Raw genomic sequence first — 21,460 nt, forward strand, 5'->3', positions numbered from 1 at the left:
CGCATTGGTTTGGTTTGGATGACTTTTTAAAAATCAACCGAACCAAACCAAACCGTATGCTTTTTTATCTCGTGGTTTGGATGACTTTTATATTCAAAACCGAACCAAACCGCACTGCGAACACCCCTATTCTAAATGACTCAATTACGAATATGTTATATCATAAATGATTCTATAATGTTCTTATATTAAATCATAATATATTCTAACCGATAGTCATATTTTGATTGACTCTGCTATGTGAATTTGTGACCCTACAATGTTGATTGAACTTTAATGTGTTTTAAAAATATGTGAAACCATCCTTACATGCATATCCGAGTCTCATTTTATGAAACTTTGTATAGTCAAAATTGTTAAAAGTGTGTATGCACATGAATTATGAATAAGCGAAGTGTTGTCTAATCTCTAGCCCATGAATACCACTTTACATATTTTAGACTGAGTTTGTTTAGGAAAAGGAAGTGTCCCGTTTTTGGATGTATAATCTAAGTGAAGCTTGAAAAGTTTTAATGTAGTCTTCATATATGTAGGGTCTAACAATCCTAAGTGGCCAAATTAAAGGGGGAATTTCTAAGTGGCCAAATTAGTAATTCTCTAATATTATGAGCTAATGACACCCTTTTGTGCTTTGATGCGTCACTTATATGGATTCTATTTGCGTCAAGCAAGTTTACGAGGACTTTAATATGTGTATCTCCTGAGTGACCATTTACCACGTTCCTTGACGTGCGTTTAGGGTTATAAAAGACTTTATGATATTTTAATGTTCGATTCAAGATTTAAGATCATGCCACATATTAATTCTCTTGCTACCAAGTATTTACATTTTGTTGAGAAATTGCATATCCTCACTCTTATTTTTGCAAGGACAATAATCAATTGTTTGCTAAAAAAAATTCTTAAATTATAGTTAAGAATTGTTCGAGTGACTTGATTTATATCAGTTTATATTTGGTTTATTATAATTAAATCAATTTTAAGAAAAAAAATGTGGCTTGCTATTAATAATTAATTCATATATGTGGGCAAATTTAAATTTAAATTTAAATTGTTTATGATATTTGTACACCCTTATAATTTCTTAACACCAATTTAACACCTCACAATCTCTCTATCTTTCTCTTCCTATCACGTCACCAAGATATCACATTACTATCTTTATTTATATCACTTTCATGGTGTATAAAGTGTGTATGAATGATTAAGATCCTCTAATTTCACTTCTCTAGCTTTGATTTAGAGATATGTGAAGAATATTTCCTTCCTGGACTTGGCTAGCCTTTAATGATAACAAACTCACGTTACAAAAGAAGAAAAACTACGAAGGCATAAGATGAATATGAAAACTTTTAGATTATATAATGATAATTATTGTAAGTATGATCTTTATCTTTGAATTATTACTTTCAACATCTCTATAACTTAGAATGCTCAAGAAATCTTTTCGAACTTATCACAGGTCATTTTTATACGTTCTCATATGAAGAAATGCCTAAAAACTTCTTGAAAATCATTTTTAAGCATGTGTAACCGGTTACACATTATGGTAACCGGTTACCAGTGTTACAAGTTTCAATTTTTTTAAAACGTTATAGTGTAACCAACTACCACTTTCAAAATTTTAAATTTTATGAAATGGATGCCATTTCAAATTTGTGCATTTTCATTTTAAACCATTTATAAAAGGTAGCATTGCTTCATGGACATTTTCTAAAGCCTCTATAAATATATTTCAGTTCAATACAACATTAAACAACTTTCATATTCAAATATTTAAAGATCAAATATCATTTTCTTTCAAAAACTTTCAAACTTCCATTTTGTGAAACCTTGATTATATTTTCATATCCAAAAGGGTTTATGAGCATTAACATATATTTATTTGAAAGTTATATTGATATGATACAACCATACAATTCTTCGATACTTCTTTGTAAAAAATTTATCATTGGTTTGGTGAGAATTATTGTTAAAGATAGTGGGGTGCTTGCTATCTTGTTTGTTTGTGAGAATATTATCACAAGGTTCGATGAAGATTCTTGTTGTAAAGATAATGGAGTGTTATCTTGTGTTGTATAGAAATATTGTTTGGTGGCCTTGGGGGTAAGGTTGCTTGTAACAAAGTAATTCTTTTTACTGTTTTTAAGGATAGTACAAAGATTCTATTATTGTAAAAATCCTTCACGGAATGTGGAGGGAGTAGATGTACCCTTAGGTTAGAAGGGGAACCACTATAATTTCTTGTGTCCAGTTTCTCTTCCCTACTCTCTTTATTTTTCCATATTTGTTTATACCTTCAACACAATTTTTCAGAAAAATAATAAGAACCCTAAACTCACGAAAATTATCCTAAAAATCTAAAACCATAATTCACTCTTCCTATTAGGTTACAATCAAATTTTAAATTTAAGGTACTTTCACTCGCTGTAATTTGAGCGAAATTTGGTTTACCTCTGTCATATCATTGATTTTGTACCGTCAAAATTCATAAAGATAAAAAATCAAAGAATCTTTAAATTACATGGTTGAATTTTTTTTTAATAGAGAGATAAAACAGAAACAGTTAATATTATCAAGGTAGCACTTGGGTGACATTGTGGTTGGTGACATTGGCCAACCACAATGTCACATGTGGCTTTCTTCTTTTTCTTTCACATGATCTTTTACAAGTGTGCAAAACAACAAAAAAATCTTGTGAAAGAAAAAGAAGAAAGTCACATGTGACATTGTGGTTGGCCAATGTCTCCCACCACAATGTCTCCATATTATCAATAGTAAGCATATATCAACCAAAAAGGAAACACATGATAGACCACATATCAAGCTATGCCAAAAAAAAAAAAAAAAATCGACTAGACTCGATCTATAGATTTTTTTTAGAGAAAAAGAGAGAAATATGAAAAAGAGAGATATGAGAAACATGAAATAAAAAATGAAAACTATGGTTGTTGTCTCCTGTCATCTTCGTTGGTGTTGTTGGACCACACCACCAATGCAGCCAGCATGAGCATAGCATGGCATATGCCCTTCGTATATTTTCTATTCCCATTCAACAACCACGTTACATTACCATTAGTGGCCATTATCAATTTTGGTTGATGCCAAATTGACAATATCAAAATCAATAAATGCAATATTTTGTGAGAAAACATAGGAATATTTTATAAAGAAAACTATACTCGTTTCGGTTGGTTGAATGAAATGCATTTGGTATAAAAAACAATTAATTCAATTTAAAATAGTTATGTGCATGAACACTAAACTTTAGGAGGATTGATATTTGTACAACTAGTTTTAGACAATTTTGGTGACAATCACTTTTATTCTCTTGTGATAGGATAAAAATACTGGAGAGGGAAAGAAGAAGAGAGAGAATAAAAACACATGTGAGTATGAGAGAGAGAGAAAGTTGTTTTAAAAGTTGTGAAAAAGTAGTTGTACAAATATCATTTCTCAAAATTTAGTGTCGTATTGTAAACAGAAAAAACTTTAGTGTCGTATTTAAAAAACTATGTTGGATGATCATAATCCTAACATATTTACCGTGACATCAAATATACAAAGAACAACACAAAATAGAACATCATATGATCTTTGAAGGTATTGAACAATTCTTTGTCTTGTGCGATCTTGATGAAAAATATTTTCATATTTTAAACAAGGGTCTTGCTTCAATACCGTGTCATAAATAGTCACAAAGACAATTATTAACATTTTCCTTTAAACAAATAGTACATAAAATGTTGCGATGTGGTTTAGCAAAGGAACAAAAATTTTAGTTTTCGTTTAATATCTTGCCCTCATTTTGTCTCGTTCGAAAAACAATTTTAAAGTTAAGCACAAAACATTGAAGTTGTTCTATTCAATTCTTTATTTTTTCAGTATATTAAACACACTCATAATCTTGTCTCTTAGGTTATTTGTTAGTATATCATAACTTTGTCTTTCCATTAAAAAAGAAACGCAAGGTCTCATTTGCAAACAAATAATATTACCAATGGAGAATAGACTTAAGAGATATTTTTTTTTTGAATAAAATAGACTTAGAGATATCTTTTTATAATTTTAACACATTTACGAACACTGGCATTGCTTCACAAATTTAAAAACTAAAACTATTGTTTACTCAATTCATATATCAAAATAAAATTATTATGACACTAGTATTAACTTTTCATTAATTTTTTATATGGAAATGAATTAAATAATTTCCTCAAAATACTGATTATTATTATTATTATTTTGACTAATGATATTTTCCTTATTTTTATTATTATTACTTTGACTAATAATATTTTCCTTATTTGTTGTTTGACTCAAAATATTTTTCTAATAAACTTTTTTGTGTGGAAGCTTTCTAATAAACTTAATTAGTATACTTTATCGTGTATAATTATTTTATAAGTAATGATATATGAACAACCATTTTATGACAACTTTTGAAATAATTTTGTTATTTTCTCTTGTTAAAAACAACAAAGAGAGAAAATGAAACAAAAAGAATAATAATAAAATGTGAGTATGAGAGGAAAAATTGTCCAAAAATTATACAAAAATGATCGTACATGTATCATTTCTCTTATTTTCTACATGTATCTAATGATTTTATTAAAAAATACATTTAATTATTTGTTGCCATATCAACTAAAATAAATACATTTGTCAAAAAAAAAAACTAAAATAAATACAATTTTCCTAAAAAAAAACTAAAATAGATATTAAAATAATTATTCTAATTAAACTCTTTCCTTTTTAGTTATTATTATTGCAAGAAAGTTTTTTTTTTGAGGGAATTATTGCAAGAAAGATAAAGAATATTAAATTTTGGGTCTGAAATGAAATAATACCGTTGGTTAACGTTCACATTTATCCACGTGTCTTACTCTCCCGCTCCGTCCATCTATCCGTTAATTCCCTCTCTCTCTCTCTCTCTCTCTCTCTCTCTTCTGCAACTCTTCTTCTTCATTGAACAATCTTTCTTCGTTTCAAACAAAAATAAGGGTGAAAAAAGTAATTACGCACATTCATTTTCTTCGCAATGGGAAAACTTCTATGTGATTCAACCACCGTCGCCGCCGAACCGTTTCAAGGCTCACCGGCGTCGGCGCTTCCTTGGATCGATTCCAAATCGCCGACGACACAAATGGACACCATCGGAACCACCGTAGATCTCGTCGTTCCGGTCAATCTCTCCGCCGACGCTTTCACCGGCGGCGGAGGCTGGGAAGATGTTGTTGGTTTGGAAGACATTCAAAGACGTCATCTTCAACGTCTTCATGCAAAGGGAGTTCTATGGAAGCCACCGGCGACGGAGGATTCATCTCCGTCAGATCTGAGATCTGTTGTTTTCCGGCTTTCTCACGGCGGCGAGGTGGAATCTGACGGAAACTGTTTATTCACGGCGTCGAGGAAGGCGATGGAAATGGAAGATGTGGATGCGAAGGAGCTGAGACGGAGAACGGTGAAGAGATTTTTGGAGGATTATGGATCTGTGAGTTTTGAAGAAGGTGAAGCGATTGATGATGCGATTCGGCATATGTATTCGCCGGATCTGATGTTTGGTTGGGGTATTCATGTTGTTCAAGAGGTGAAGTTGTTGGCGAAGAAGGAGGATCGGTTTTCTCTTGATTCTGCCATTGACGAACTCGTTCACCTCGGCATGCAAAGGTATCGAATCGAATAGCTTATAGTTTCTTTGATAGATTTTGCATTATCTTGAATGTTGTTCATTTGAATAGAAAATGAGAAATTAAATAAAGATTTGATCTTTTATTGAATTGTTTTTTGATGGTATAGTATTAGCGTAATTTGAAGAATGATTTGATATTTTGTTGTATTGTTTTTCAATTTGTGTTTGTTCAATGTTCATGTGTTTTTAGGGTTTTAGAATTGTTGAAATTTTTTTGAATAGAAGTTCACATTGCTCGTAAGATCTGAAATTTAACAGCTATGATTGTAAAGAACAAGAATGTTCTTGTTTGCATTTTGTTTTTTGAGTGAAGATCCAATTTTTTCTTGGCCCAAATTACGTTTTGTTATAATGAATCAGAGACTAATTAGTCTTCTATAAGAAAATGTGTCAAAAACTAAATTGGGCCGCAAAAAAATTAGAGACCAAATTGGGTCTTCACTATTTTTTTCTTTGCTGAAAAAAAATGAGATACTAGACAAACGATTCGAACATATTTTGTTTTGAGAAGACATGATATGAAATTTTGTAATGATGCTTATTGTGTCTTGTTTTGTTGGTTGTTTTCTTTACACGATTTGTTTTTGTTTTGTTTTTCTGATTGAAGAGAAATGGCTGCGGAGTCTATTTACAAAGAAAGATGTATTCCTGTGAATGATGGTCAAACTTGGGCCAAATACATGTTGATCTCAGGTTCACCTGATGATGAATATGATATCATCACTTTGCAATATACTGAGGAGGGTTTGTTATCTGTAGATGAGAATAGAGAGGGTCGTGCTGCAGCTTTCGGAGATGATATTGCAATCGAGTGTCTTTCTACAGAGTTCAAGCGTGAGATATATGTGGTAAGAAAGCAGGAACTTTCAATGGAGACTTGAAGTTTCTTTCTTATTATTTTTAAGAAAAAACTTCTTTTTCACTTTTGTGTGTATTGTTTCCGTTAACATGTTACGTTGCATGAGTTGTTGTATAATCTCAAGATTCTCAATGATTTTTTTCTAACGGATCAGGTTAATTCTTTTGAAAAACTATCGTTTTTTAAATGCCAACAATCCTTTAATTCGTACTTGTTTTATAACTGTTTGCACAACAGAAAAAATGTTTTGTTCAATTACATTCTGGAGAGTAATTTCGAAAATTGACGGGATGAGAGGACCCAGCCACCAAATCAATCACTCAATGATATTTTGAGTATTACATACATTTAATAGTGTGAAGCTGAGTTCTGACCTGTTGCAGATATACTTGTGTAATGTAATACATTCAATTACTTGTTTGTAGAGCATTGATCAAGTATAGTATTCTGTGTTGGAATGACGACCATCTGTTATGTATGTCAAGTATTTGTGGCTAGCTGGCTTGCTGATTCTCATATTCTCCCGTGTGTTTGATTTTGACCTGAAATAACTGCTTTTGAGACTTTATCATTAGGAGTTTATTTGTGATGATTTTGCAAGTTTCTTGTTTTCACATTCTCCATACGAGCTGTTGTTGTGAGTTATCCTTTTATAGTTATCATTGCATGTAACATGGTGAAGATTTGATTATAATTCTAGGTTCCAGAATGTTGAAAATTAATACCACTTTAAAATTTGTCTCTTTGTGGTGTTTGATTTGTGTACATATTTGTGACAAACTGTATCTAAGCATGCTTCCATCTGAATTTTCTTCATCTATTTAAGGTGCAAGCGCATGGTTCAGATGCAATGGTTGATGAAGAAAATTGTGTGTTTTTCCTTCCACATCGTCCAAGGAGCGAAATTGCAGAACTTCCCTTCTTCCTTTTCATGAAAGGAACAGGTAATGGAGAAAATTGTTTTCTGTCATGTACCTTTTTTGCACCGTATTTTAAAGTTTAAAAATGATTGAGCGAACTTTCTAAACAATTTTTTACATGCAGGTTGGTGTGGTGCTGGAGCTGACCACTATGAGCCCTTAATTGCTCATCCTTCTGCTGTTGTTTCCCAAGAAAAGGTTGCTGTGGTACTGTGAGTGTGAGGCTTTCTTAGCCTGCAATTTTGTGGAGTAGAGGATTAAGTAGAATTAGAGTTTCTTCGACCCTATTTATGGCCACTCTAGAAATGTTTGGCCGCCAACAATCTGGTTCTCCCAACGACTGGATTTGGTCCCAAGGAGAACCTCATTGTGTCACATTTGTTTTGTTACTGACATTTAGAATCATTCATCTTTGACTCTCTTGACATTTGACAAGCAGGTTTTGCTTGCGGTTTGCGCTACGCCTAGAGTATTGTATTAGTTTCACCGGCTTCTGTTTTGTTGTTCTTGTTATTGAGTTTCTTAGAGAGGTTTGTGCCGTCTAGGTAGCGTGTTGTTCAAATTGAAGAGTTGTTGTATCTCAGTGGATTTCGTCACAGTAATGAAGTGGCTTACTTTCTGGACTTCTATATGTTCATTTTACTTTGAATTTCAAAATCTGATGCAGCCCGGGTACCACTTTGCACCAGTAATGTCGTACTTCCAAAGTACTCCTTCTAGTCTCAAATATAAGCAAAATAAATACATATATTTTTGCTTATATTTTCGACCGGATAGAGTGTTCTAGCATCGAATGTGGTACATGCAAGCTTCTGAGGCTACCTCAGGGTGTGCTTTGTTTTATTAGTATGTGAATAATTGTTTTTGTAATGAAGTTTCCAGCAAGTCTTCACCCTGTTTCAGGAAAATAGCTCAGAAATGCACTGGGCAAAGCACGTGTTGCACAGCGGAGACAGATATAACAATGACAAGTTTTGGATAGAGTGCATGTTTGGTTGAGATTATTTTCAACCCAAATTTGAAATTGCGCTTTTCAATTCACTCAATCAAATTTGAGTGTATAGACTGTTTTTGGTTAGAAAAACAAGAAAGGAATTTATTTCTTTTGGGATGACTAGCATTGATCATTCTGGAAGCAAGATAATCCTTTTTGGCTGAATAAAATCAATCTTGGTTGTGGTACTTGAAAAACTTAAAAAAAACTTCGAAATTATTCTACTTTTATTATTTAAACGAACACAATTAATCTAATCTCACTTCCAAGGATACCATTATCAAATACTAGCAATCAATATTTTTAACTCAACTTTTCATAATCAATTCTTGGAGTCTTTAGAATTGATTCTATAAAAAACTTATAACATGTGCATATCATTGATTTTTTAAGTTAGTTAAGGTTCTGCAAAGAACCAAGACTCACAGTGGTGGTGACAAATTGATGGAAGAACTTTCCTTGGTTGGAAATGCAGTGGTGGTGACAAATCGATGGAAGAAACTTTCCTCGGTTGGAATTGCTTTCCTTGGTTTGGAATCACGGTGGTGATGGTGGATTAGCAAAGAAAGTTTTCTTGGCCAGTGATGTTTGGCTGGAATCCATGACACTGGGTTCGAGTCTCGCCCGTGTCATTAGAGGAATTTAAATATAAACATATTTGTAAACTCTCTTTGGGTTGAAGTCTCCAGTACTTAGACTAGAATATTGTCCCTCTTTGGGTTGAAGGTCGTCATTCACTCTAAACCACTTAAACTGGTATTGAATACTATACTTTTTCACAAACAATTTCATACAAAGAAAGAGAAATGAAGAATTGACTAGAACGACAATATGGCTTAAACATTCTCACCTAGCTCTTGCACCTCCTGAATATTGACAATATGGCAAAACGATTAACACAAATATTGACATACAATCAATCAGTAATCACCTCTTAATCTCGTCTAACGATATATGTTTCATTTATTCAATTGATACATAATTGGGAAACACAATACTTAATGTTTAAGTAAATACCAGAAAACAGAATAACGTTCTTTTAAATAATAAAAAAAGTAATTATTTATTTTTGACAAAAAGTAATTAATTATGTAATATAAAATCAAATAAGTGAAATAATAAAAGAAAAAAAAACACTAACAGTGTGTTTGGTACAAGAGAAATACAAGAGAAAGAGAAACCAAAGAGAGAGATACGGGAGAAATACATAATTTCGATTGTTTGGTGCACGAAAGAAAGACAGCAGAGAGATTAAATATGATAGGACCCACCCACTTTTTGTTTCTCTCCACTGATGCGAAGAAATTGGAAGAAACTCCATTATTTACACAACTACCCATCACCATGTCTCTCTCTCAAAAAAATTGTATATTTCATTTTTTTTTCTTAAACTAAAGGTATGTTAGATTATTTAATTGACTAATTAAATTTTAAAAAATTTTAAGTTGACTATTTTTTACGATATGTTATTAATCTGTTTAAATAATTAAATTAATTATAATAAATTAATATTAAAATTAATTAAGTTAATAAAAATTGATTTTATAGAAAAGTTTTTTAAATCAAGGGTACTTTTGTACTTTTACTAACAATCAACATTTCTCACTTCTCTATTTCTCTTATACCAAACACTACATTAAATCTACTCTATTTCTCACCTCTTTCTCTTTTCTCATACTCTTTCTCACCTCTCTCTCTCTCCTCAATTTCTTCTCTCGACCAAACACACCCTAAGAAATAGACTCGTTGACAAACCCTGATATTTACAACCCAGCCCACTATGGGCCGGTTCGGACCGGGTTAAGCACCCGGCCCATTTCGACAAATCTTCCAAAATCACTCATATTCCGTTCCTCAGTCTCTTTATTTCAGTTTCTCTTTTCTCTTCTTCCATTTCTTTCACCAATACAAGTTCGATTCCCCTTCATCTTCACACCTCAACAAACTTCATCTCTCAGGAAACTGTTCCATTCTGTAAGAAAGATCTTTCTATTAAACTTCATGAATATAGTAGAGTCGTTATTTTTGTTTGTTAAGAATGATTTTTTCTTTTATATTGAATTCAAATTTATCGATATAATAATATTACTGTTATAAAGATTAAATTTTTTGCATTTCAATTTTTTTTCCTATTCTTCTAAGACATAGAATAAGTAGGAGACTTTGGGTGTTGTTATTATTTACGGTTCAATTGTGCACAGTATGTGTTTGATAAAATGCCACAACAGGTTTTACTTCAAAATGTGTGTCACATATCTATGCATTCTTTGTCTTCTATCATTTTGAAATGTTGTCATAGTTTCAAAATTGAATGTGGGTTTTTCGTAAGCTTGATATGTTTTTAAAAGAGTTTTGTTACTTCTACTGTTTGGTTTTTTATGCATTGTTAGTGTAAATTACGTGTGGTATGACTAGACATGATATGATTAGAAATGAGAATACTAGAGAGAGTTAGGGTAACATCTATCTAGGTAGTCAATCCCGGATAGCAGCATGGAGTGGCCGACCCCAAAAGCGGGATAGCGGATCCCATTCAGCGGGATCGCTGGGTTCTCAAATGATAGAATGTATAAGAACAAAGGAGAGATTTTATAAAAAAACAGAGAGCAAAAAAAGATGTTATAACAATTACTAGTTAGAGATTCAATGTGTTTTTTTAATGTCATTCAAATGTAACAAACAAAAAAACTATATGATAAAATAACAGAGAATATGTAATGAGTGAAGGAGTTTAAGGTTGAATACAGCGGTTACAGAGAGAGAGTGGAAAGGAGAAGAGAGAAAGGGGTTAGGGTTGTGCGAAAAACCCAAATTTCCCTTCAAACGGTTCAAATTTTAAGGGCATTGATTTTCCTAAAGCGGGAACCAGAGCACACGAATTGGGAACCCGCTCTCCCATCTAGAGCAGCCATGGACCAGAAGTGGGCTGGGATTCGCATTCCCGTCGTGGTTTTTCACTGAGATGTGCCCCTCCTCCGCGATCCCATCGGGATTGACTACCTAGGCACCTATTGTAGAAAAGATGATAGAAACTTGGCTTAGGTGGTTTGGGCATGTAGAGAGAAGACGTGTACTTGTAGATTCTGTAGTATTAGTATGGAGAGTAGATTAGATGGAGGATAGTCAAATTACTAGAGGCAGAGTAAGACCTATAAAAACCATAAGTGAAATTATTAACAAAGATTTAGAGATTAATGTGTTGGATAAAGATATAATATGTGATAGAAAATTATGACATCATTTGATCCATGTAGCCAACCCCACTTAGTGGTGTAAGGCTTGGTTGTTGTTGTTAGTGTAACCGATGCGGTTATTTTAACATTGTTAATTAGTGAACTAGGTGTGATGTGTGAGTAAATATAATATCTGTGATGTTTTATTCATATCAACGTGTATGAAGTACCTTTGCTGCTTTACTTTAAAATGCTTCTTGCTGCTTTATTTTGATAATATTTTTTCAATTCAGATATTGTTTTAATCTGTAATTAAATGGTTCGATTGGTTCAGAGATTTGGATCAGTAACATGGCTGGGAAGGTGGCAAAGGCAGCTTACGACGCGAAGATGGGGAAGCTTCTTCGAGAGTACACACAAGTTTTGGTGGTTTCATCAGACAATGTTGGATCGAACCAGCTTCAGGGTATAAGGAGAGCACTGCACGAAGATTCAGTAGTTGTGATGGGGAAGAACTCATTGATGAAACGCTCTATTATCCAAGCAGCGGAGAAAACTGGAAACAGTCATGCTTTCCTTAATCTCGTTCCACTCCTTGTTGGGAACGTTGCTTTGATTTTTACCAAAGGTGACTTGAGGGATGTCAGTGAACGGATTGCTAAGCTCAAGGTTGTTAATCCTATTCTCATGTGCCCCAAGTACATGTCATATGACTCGTACAAAACTTGTTCCTACATGCAATCCGGACAGTTGCCATTGGGCCTTACATGTTGTAACCAACAATCTTCACAAGCTTCCGAGCCTTTTCTTGTAAGCTCAAAATTCTCGCCGCCCCAGCACTGTTACATGATGAGATCGAGACAGTTCTTGTTGACAAGCATATGGTCTCCTTTTCTCCTTTTGGCTGGTAATTTGTGATGCAGACGGAAGATTTTGATTCTGTGATTTATAATTTCATGAGGGATGCCTATCGTGAGATTGATCTTTTCCCCTGGCCCTCTTTCCTTTCAAACTTTTTTTATAGTTAAATTCTTCTTTTGTAGGAAATGATGGAGAATGGAAATGATGTTGTTTAGGAATTCTATTTTGGAATTCTATTATAAGGACTTCTAATTCGCAGAATTTTTATCCTATGTTTAAATAATGTGATGGATTTGTATGTCAGTGGAAATAGATCCCCTCATGTTTATTTTTTTCTCAAAAATATGTTGTTTTGATATAGCCTTTGGCTTTAGCTTTTAATCTGTATGCCACCTGAAACTTGAAATCTGTTTTATGATTTTGGTTTTGATAAAAGCAATTTTAAGTTCAAATTTCTAAATTTCTAAATGATGAGTACATAAGTAGAGACTTGCGTTCGATGTTTTAACTCTGAATTTAGTATTTGAGAAATTAGTTTGATGATTTATAATTGGAGTGTGTTTTCCAAATTCGGACTTGGAAAAAACCCTAGATTCAAAGTTGTTATGACTGGTTACAGTGTTTTAAGGTTAAGCAATAAGAATTGTATGCATAGATAGATAGGTAGTTACTAGTAATGATAGTGTTTGAATACAAAATCAGTGTTTACGAGTGTGAGTATATGTGATTCTTGATTGTGATTTGTAGAGTTATTATGAGATGGAGAAAGTGAGAAGTTTTAATTATTTTACTTGAAAATTTAGATGAGTATCAATCATTTTAAATTCAGAGTGTACTAGAATCATATGTTTCAAGGGTTTTATTGAAATTTAAGCAGTACTATAGTTATTTAAAGAATATTATATTTAGTATTTACGTTACATGGTCATGGACAGTTTGTATTACTAGGCATCAAAACAAGCATTGCTAGAAATAGAAGTTGGAAATACCAATTTTTGAACCAATGTTAAGCCATATATATGTAATGTGATCCCCTATCCATGACCTGAATAATAGGGTTAAAGACTTGTATGTAATTGGTGCTTGGAACTTACCGCAGTACTATACTGTCTTACCTATTGATCTGCAAAATTTCATCAGTAGCATAATTGTTTGTCTCGTAAATGATTTGGAAATCTAGTTCATCATGGACTTTACTCATGATGGTGATTATTTTAGGTTGCTTAGGCGTAAATACCCTGAGCAATTCTATTTTTTTAGAGCTGGCTATGGAAATCGTCTCTTCCTTCTAATATGCAATTTTCCCTTTGGCAAACACCTAGCTCTTCCTACCCGAACAATGCAGTTAAGTCTTCTCCTTGAAGCTTTTATTTGAAAAAGGAGATTTTATTTCAATGCTTATTTTCATGCCTCAATACTCAGGCTGTTTGGGATTATAGTGTTAACCTAATCTTAATTTCCCATAGTCTCTGATATAAATATGATGATGTTTTGGGTTAAACTGGCTACCCAGTAATTGTATTATGATATTCTTGTGCTAGGATCAAAATCAATCTTTGAAGATGTTGGGATACCTATTATTATTACAATAACATCTAGGAAATTTTTCTATGCTACAACATACTCCTATTGTTTTTCTATGCTACAATAATATCTAGGCAAGCTTTTAAGATCATTGCTCTTTAGGCTTCTCCAATTGCTCTTTTTTATCAATTGTTGTTGGCTCAGTGGCGGTTAAGTGTTGTTCGACACTTTTTAGATATGTTAAATCGTTTTTTAAAACGGTTTAACCGATTTAAGAAGTCTTTCGAACAACAATTAACTATCAGCGGAAGCATAAAAGTAATTTCGGGGTGCCCGAGAGCAATTGGAGAAGCCTAAAGAGCAATTTCCAGCTTTTAATGACATGCTAAAGTGCTGCATTCATCTTATTTGATTGGCGTTTCGTATACCAAACCAAGGTTTCATTCATCTGCTTACTGGTTTCCATCTCTTTAGAAGGATATTCACTCTTGTTTTCAAATAATTTGAAAGGCTACTATCTAGATAATTTGGAAGGAGCGTAATCTAAGGACTTTTTAAAACAAAGAGTCGTCTATTAGTTGACAGGGTGAAACTTCATCCATGATGGTGGTTTAAGGTGTACATGCCTATTTTATCTTTCAATTTTCATGCCAGGTGGACTAATCCATCTCTTTGTATCAGTTATTCCACCGACTAATGCCGCTTGTCTGGCTTTTTTATTTTGGCTTTGTGTCTTTCTTGTATTATGAAACTTCATCCTTATTCCTTGGTAGACACACTTGCTTATTTCTTCCCACAAATTCGTAACCGCCGAGCACACGTGTGCCTTACAGCGGCTCTGCATTCATCCCCCTTCATCGCCTTCATCTTAAAACCCATAAAATTCATCATCTTCAACATCAATTCCATAAAAGAAGAAAAAAAACTCAAATTAAACCCAAATTATAAAAATTTAAACCAATAAATAAAAACAACAAATAACAAATTTAACCATTTTCTCAACATCATAACAACACACGCCATCCCCTTCACTTATCTTCTCCCTCGTCTCTCTTCCCACCACAAAATCACCAGCCTCTCCTCAATTTCAAAATGTGAAAATTCCTTCTTGAAAAAATCAACTATTTGTAATCATAGAAATTCAACCAATTACAATCACAATCATTGTAATTCTAGCCTTTAAAACTTAACCCCAAATTTTCAAACCCTAACCTCAAGGATTTGCAATGAACAAAATTCAACCAATCACAATCAACATTTAGAACCTTCATCTGAGATTCACGTCAATTGGAGTCATTGATCCATAAACTTGATTTTAATTTCAATTTTTTTTAAAAAAATTACAAATTTTCCCATTTTTTCCTTCAACTCTTGCGTTCATCATGAATTAGAGTTTAGGTGTACTGTTTTTGTGTATTATACTAAGATTACATCAAAATAGTCGAACAATTTCATGTACGATTCATGCTTTTGGAGTAGAAATTCGAAATCTAGATATACTCCTTGTGTCCATGCGCTCAAATTCAGTTTTAGAGATGAATTAACTCAATTTTCATACTTGATTATTCACTTATTTTGAGTTTTCATATTTGCTTCAAATTCGAAACCTTACTGTTGCTGCAATTTTCCAGAAATTCATTGTGTTCATCATCATCTTCATAATGTTTGAAATTTTTTGCAGAATTTTAATTCAATTTCATGTGTTATTGTTGTTTGAAGATTGATGGGTTTAAATTTGTTTTAATTTTGGATGATGAATATACTAATTTAGATTTAATTTTTGAGTTTTTTTTCCTTCAGGGTTTTATGATGGATTTTATGATGAAGATGATAATTTTTTTTTTTTTCTGGATTTAGTGATGAAGATGATGATTTTCTGGGTTTGAGGATGAAGGTGGTGAAGGGTATGATGAATGTTGCCAGTTTTTTAACAATATTTAACATAAAGGATTTAGTTGCTTAACGGAGGTGAGTTAAAGGACCAAAACAAAACAAAAATTGATTATGGGACCAATATAAAACCTCATAATTAGTTAAGAGACTAGATATGTAATTTAGCCTATTAATATTTGTTGTTACTTACGTTATTTATGATATTCTAATCGTTTAAGTATGTTATTTTTATGCCTTACTTATGTTTATGTTGTAATTCATTATGTTTGGATTACTCAAGTTTCTATTTTGAACTTGATTTTGCCGTGTCTATTTTTTATCTATATAAATTGAACCTAATACTTATGTACATATCTCATAATGTTTGTTTTGAAAATCTATAAAGTTGTGTTTTGTTGTTGATTGTGATATTAAAGTTGGTGTTAAGTATGTTATTTATGTTGTTCTTATTGTTTAAACATGTTATTCTTATGCTCTTCTTAAGTTTTTGTTATAATCCTTTATGTTTGGACTTCTTAAGTTGCTATTTTGAACTCGATTATGCATTTATTATTGTTAAAACAATTATTTAAAAAAAATATATTTGCTTTCAGATTCACAACAAAGTTCCTTTTCACAATTTTTACGTACTATCACATGAAGTAAAATAGTTCTATGATAATAAGTGTTATAGTTGTTAATGTCATTTTTTCTATTGGTAAGTGTTAAAGGATACCATAATGATGGGTGCATAAATGCTTTGGATCTGTCTTGCTGAGGACTATGAGTTTGAGATAGAGGCGAGATGGTTGTATAGGGCATGCATCAAGTTGCATAAATAATTACTACTATTGTAGGCCAGATATACTGCGAAAGATGCAAAATACCAAGGACTGCAATTTCTATGCAAGTTAAACATTCGAAGTGTAATATGTTTGTTGTGTCATGTCTTCATATTGTTTCTATAATAAAATTGCATGTCTTTAAAAAGAATTATTTCAGAATGTTCAGGAGTTAACTATTCAAATGAATAAAATTTCAATTATATTAGCGAAGGTTGTGATAAATTTGATGTGTTCCATATCATCATATATGATTTTCTTTTTGCAAATCATAACAAGAATGTCATCAAATATAGTTTAATATGTTAATAAAAAACTAAAATAATCAATTGTTAAAAAATACTAAGGTCTTCAACTCTAACCGACCTGTGTGATAGATCAGGTAAATAGTCTATTAAAGCCAATAACGAAATACTATCTCATGCTACTCCACACAAGGTTGAAGGCGATTAAAGGGCCTATTGTGACCACTCATTTTAGTAGATGCATTTTGGACGAGGATCATTGACTACACTAGTAACTCACCTTAGGAGTAGTGAGGGTGGAAGGGTAAATTAATGATCTTGGGAATGTTCATAGTCCCACGTGTTTTATTCCTTTTTCACCAATGTGTTGTTTGTAGTATCAAACCTTTTGGGAGACTTGTTGATTATTTTCTACTATCATCATACCTTTACATGACATTTAGAATTAGTTAATTGATGACATGCTGTCATTACGTAATTTTTAGGACTTATTTTGACATTTTGATAGAGTTATGAGACAATATGAGGTATACAGAGGTGTGAAAAGCAGAAATTCTAGAGATGCTGAAAGTATAAAATTGGGGCGCGATTTCTTATGGTGTGATACGATTTTTAGTCCAGAATGAAGGTTAGGTTCTGCCACTGAAATCGTGACACGATTTCTGGTGGTGTGACACGATTTTGCAGAAGGATCTCGAAGGAATCTAGGTTAAGTGACAAATCGTGGCACAATTTTTACAGCCATGACGTGATTTTGGGTGTAGTAAATATTTCATATTTAAGCTGAAGCCAGTTCCAGAAACAAGAGTTACGATTTGGAGAGCCAAAAGTGCGATTTTAAGACCTGAAGACTGATAGGAGGGTGATTTCATCATCCTTTAATCATTTCATGTATGTTTTAATTCCTCCATTGATTATGCTATTTGTAAACTCAATTATGAGTAGCTAAATCTCTTAGAGATTAGGTCTAAGATGATTCTGTGTAACCCTAATTGAAACATGTTGCTATGAAACTCTATTTATTGTGAATGACAATTTAGTTTTTATTCAATTCAATTGTTCTTAATGCTTTTTATATCCTGATCAAATATAAACATTATTTCGTGAGAATGAATGACTACTGACCATAGCTTTCAACTTAGACCTAATTGAGTTGTTCAAATAAACATGGCTAGCCTAGCAATGGATAATCGTTTATTTGAGATATTAAGTTAACGTTCGTAAAACCTTCAAAGAATATTAGATCATATAAGGAATTAGAGGCTGTAATTGGAGAATAGGGTCCTAAGTCAAGGGATTGATTATGGTTATTTTGTTAACCATCGTGAAACTAGAGAATCATTCGTAAGAAATAGGTGCAGTATACCAATCAGGGGAACCAGAGGATTCGAAAGACCTGATCCCATCTCTTTCCATATTTTCTAATAAAATCTTTACTTTCTGTTATTTAAATTTTATGCAATCAAATCAAATCTACTGCCTAGGGCAACAAAATAACTTTTACACATCCTATTTAATAAGGCTTCTGCTTTATTGATATTATCACGGTCCATGTGGAAACAAACTTTTTAATTTATTACTTCGATAGTTTTAGTACAGTTGCTAAAAGTGTATCATTAATCATTTCAGCTTGTTAGTCTATATGACGAGCTAGATAGCGTGCTTGGGGGGGGGGGGGGGGGGGGGGGGGAAGGTTTTCCGAAAACGTGGATTAATAAGAGTGTGACGATTGAAATTGCGTGTGTTGATGATAAGAAGATTAAGATAATTTATAACCGACAAAATAGTTGGTTATCACGTTGCACTTAGCTCCTATAATGAACAAGAAATTGAGTGATTGAATTGCCTAAGAGATCTAATCAGTGCCTATTTAGAATTTTTATAGTTTTAAGTAGTGTTTAGTGTTAATTAATCTTTTTGAACTAGTAATGATTGTTGTACATGTTTGATGAAGTATGCTAAGGAATGACTCTGAAGATACAGGAAGTTGCAGCTTGGATCAGGATTGTTTCGCTGAAGATTTGGAAAGATGCAACTCCCTGGATCGCAAGTCGGGTAGTACAACTAGTACGGACCCATAACCAAGGGACCATGGCTGACCATTGCTTAATGAAGACTAATAATGAGCTGGCGCCAATGATTGGAATCCGAGGAATAAAATAAGAATATCCCAGGAGGAGGTAGGATATGATAAGGACAACTCATATGTAAAATGACTAAAGGTACAACTTCTAGTTGTTGGCCTTGTACTATAAAAGGACAACAATGTGTTAGTACCAAGGGTCCAAAAATTTGTAATAGAATTCGAGAGGCCAAGTTCTAGCTAAGGTTAGAAGCTTTAGAGTTCTAATTCCATCTCATCTTCACCATAGATGAGCATGGAGGCTAGTTCATAGAGGCTTATAGTTAGCTTACTTGGTGATGCTTTTAGCTCACCCATTTTCTTTAAGGATTGTAATCTTGTACTACCTCTTTTAATCTATCGATTTAACTTTTCATGTTTTCATTTATGTTTATCTTCATTGTTGAAGTTCAGCTCACAATGAGCCAAACCCTTCCCATGGTTTAGACATTGTGAGGTTATGGGATTCTTTACTTGTGATATATAAAGCTACAACGTCGAGATTCTTTCTAACAAACTTGATTTAACTCAAGATCTTTAGAAGTAAAAATTGATCATTTTTGCTTCAAATGTTATAGCTCCCTGATCCTTAACCAGTATGGGAGTGGAACATGTTTGTTAGATATGAATATGTCCCTAAGCATTGAAAAGTGAAGGGATCAAGAGAGACTCCTTGAACGTAAACTTGATCTTTGAGGAGGCATCAAGCTCTAAGATCTAGATAGAACTCTTGTCATAGGCCAAAAGCTCATTTAGAGTACACTTCTTTGGAAAAGTTGAGATCCTAACCTAGACATTGCGTGTTAAGTTTTGTGTGATTGAACCCTGAAAGGCATGCCTTCACGGCCTTAACACGAAGGCTGAGTGCACAACACTCCCAGTGGCCACCAGATTGCCAGGAAGTCGTAAAAAACTATAGCTCTGTAAATCATAGTAAAGCTCTGTCATACATGAACTTAGTTTAAACCACACTTTTTACCTTGAGAATTTCTAAGTCTTTTTAATTGTTTTCCCAACCTTTAACTTTTTATATTTACTGTTGTGACAAATGATTTATTTTATTTTCTTGGAAACAAGTTTTCTATGGAATGTTATAGAGAGCTGTAGCTACCCAATCCATGTGGGATCAATATCTTTTTATACTATTACTTGGACAATGTATACTTGCACAAAGTCTTTTCACCTTAAAATACTCACAGTGTTTTGGGAAACACCAACAATGAAAAACAAATAAGATTTAAAGATGAAAAAAATTAGTTCACAATCAAATTATGAAGTCTTCAACAAGTAATTCATATGTAATTAAAATTGTAGATATCGAAGAGGATAGAGAAGAGAAGACCAGCAGAATTAATAGAGGTTCCCCCTTTTGTTCTCGCTTCGGGGTACTCCCCTCTTCTTGATAGAATATCTCTCTATCAAGGACTTCCACTATGTTGAAAAATGTTTACAAATTGTTATGATTACAAAAGATTCCTTCGATACCCTAATTTTCTATCCTAAGCAACCACGACACTAGCAATCTTCAAGTTCTCTTGAAATTGAAAAGCCTCTAGGTCTTCGAAACTCAAGCCTCCATGCAATCCTTTGAATTCCTTCACCTTGAATTCTTATTTTCTATGTTGGAAGCTTGGATCCCCTTGAACCTTTGAGAAGTTAGAAACACCCCCCATAATTCCCTTGGAGGTGGAAAGATATCCTTCTTTTCCTTTAGATCTTTGAGCCTCAATCAAGTTCCTTGAAAGAAACCAATGTACAACTCTTAGAGCATCCTAGAAATCTATGACTCAAAATCTACAAAGATCTTAGAAAAAGTGTTTAATCTTAAGAACAAGTAGAGAGAGAGGTTTGTATACTCTAGAGTGATATTTGCAAAAATTCAATGAGTTGGAAGGTATGTGTTTTTAGCTATATATAGACATGAGTGACAAGTGAAATTTTAGTGGCAAAAATAACGACATGATTCGAATCATACTAAGTATGAATTGATTCAGACACGTGAAAATAGGAAAAGTTGAAGCTTTGAAGATTGATACGATTCAAAGAACATGTGAATTGAATCAAAGGTTTTCCAGACGAATATCGATATGATTCAAGACAGCACAAACAAGGGTATGAATCAAATTAGTGAAGCCCAGATAAAGATTGTTACAAATCATAGAACAATGATACAATTCATCCAGGAAAATCATTAGACCGAGAACACAAATGAATCGATTCAGAAGATTTCAAAATATTTTGATTCGAGTCAACATGATAAAAATCATAGTGTACATGAAACGATTCATGTTGTCATGAACAACAAGAAACAATACCAGAAGATGTCAATGAATCGATTTATGATTCCATTCAAAGA

At 32.9% G+C, this 21,460-nt stretch overlaps 2 protein-coding genes across 2 annotated transcripts; both read left to right on the forward strand.

Moving 5' to 3' along the window:
- Nucleotides 1-4,892: 4,892 nt before the first annotated feature.
- On the forward strand, nucleotides 4,893-8,102 carry LOC11440317 (uncharacterized). Its single transcript, XM_003621701.4, has 4 exons — nucleotides 4,893-5,670; nucleotides 6,300-6,540; nucleotides 7,378-7,495; nucleotides 7,596-8,102. The coding sequence occupies exons 1-4, from the start codon at nucleotides 5,042-5,044 to the stop codon at nucleotides 7,685-7,687; spliced, it is 1,080 nt and encodes a 359-aa protein (XP_003621749.2). The 5' UTR covers nucleotides 4,893-5,041; the 3' UTR covers nucleotides 7,688-8,102.
- A 2,136-nt stretch (nucleotides 8,103-10,238) lies between these two features.
- On the forward strand, nucleotides 10,239-12,859 carry LOC11443834 (60S acidic ribosomal protein P0). Its single transcript, XM_039828146.1, has 2 exons — nucleotides 10,239-10,439; nucleotides 11,973-12,859. The coding sequence occupies exon 2, from the start codon at nucleotides 11,990-11,992 to the stop codon at nucleotides 12,554-12,556; it is 567 nt and encodes a 188-aa protein (XP_039684080.1). The 5' UTR covers nucleotides 10,239-10,439; nucleotides 11,973-11,989; the 3' UTR covers nucleotides 12,557-12,859.
- Nucleotides 12,860-21,460: the final 8,601 nt, after the last annotated feature.

Source organism: Medicago truncatula, chromosome 7 (genome assembly GCF_003473485.1).
Source record: "Medicago truncatula cultivar Jemalong A17 chromosome 7, MtrunA17r5.0-ANR, whole genome shotgun sequence".
Taxonomy (NCBI): Eukaryota; Viridiplantae; Streptophyta; class Magnoliopsida; order Fabales; family Fabaceae; genus Medicago; species Medicago truncatula.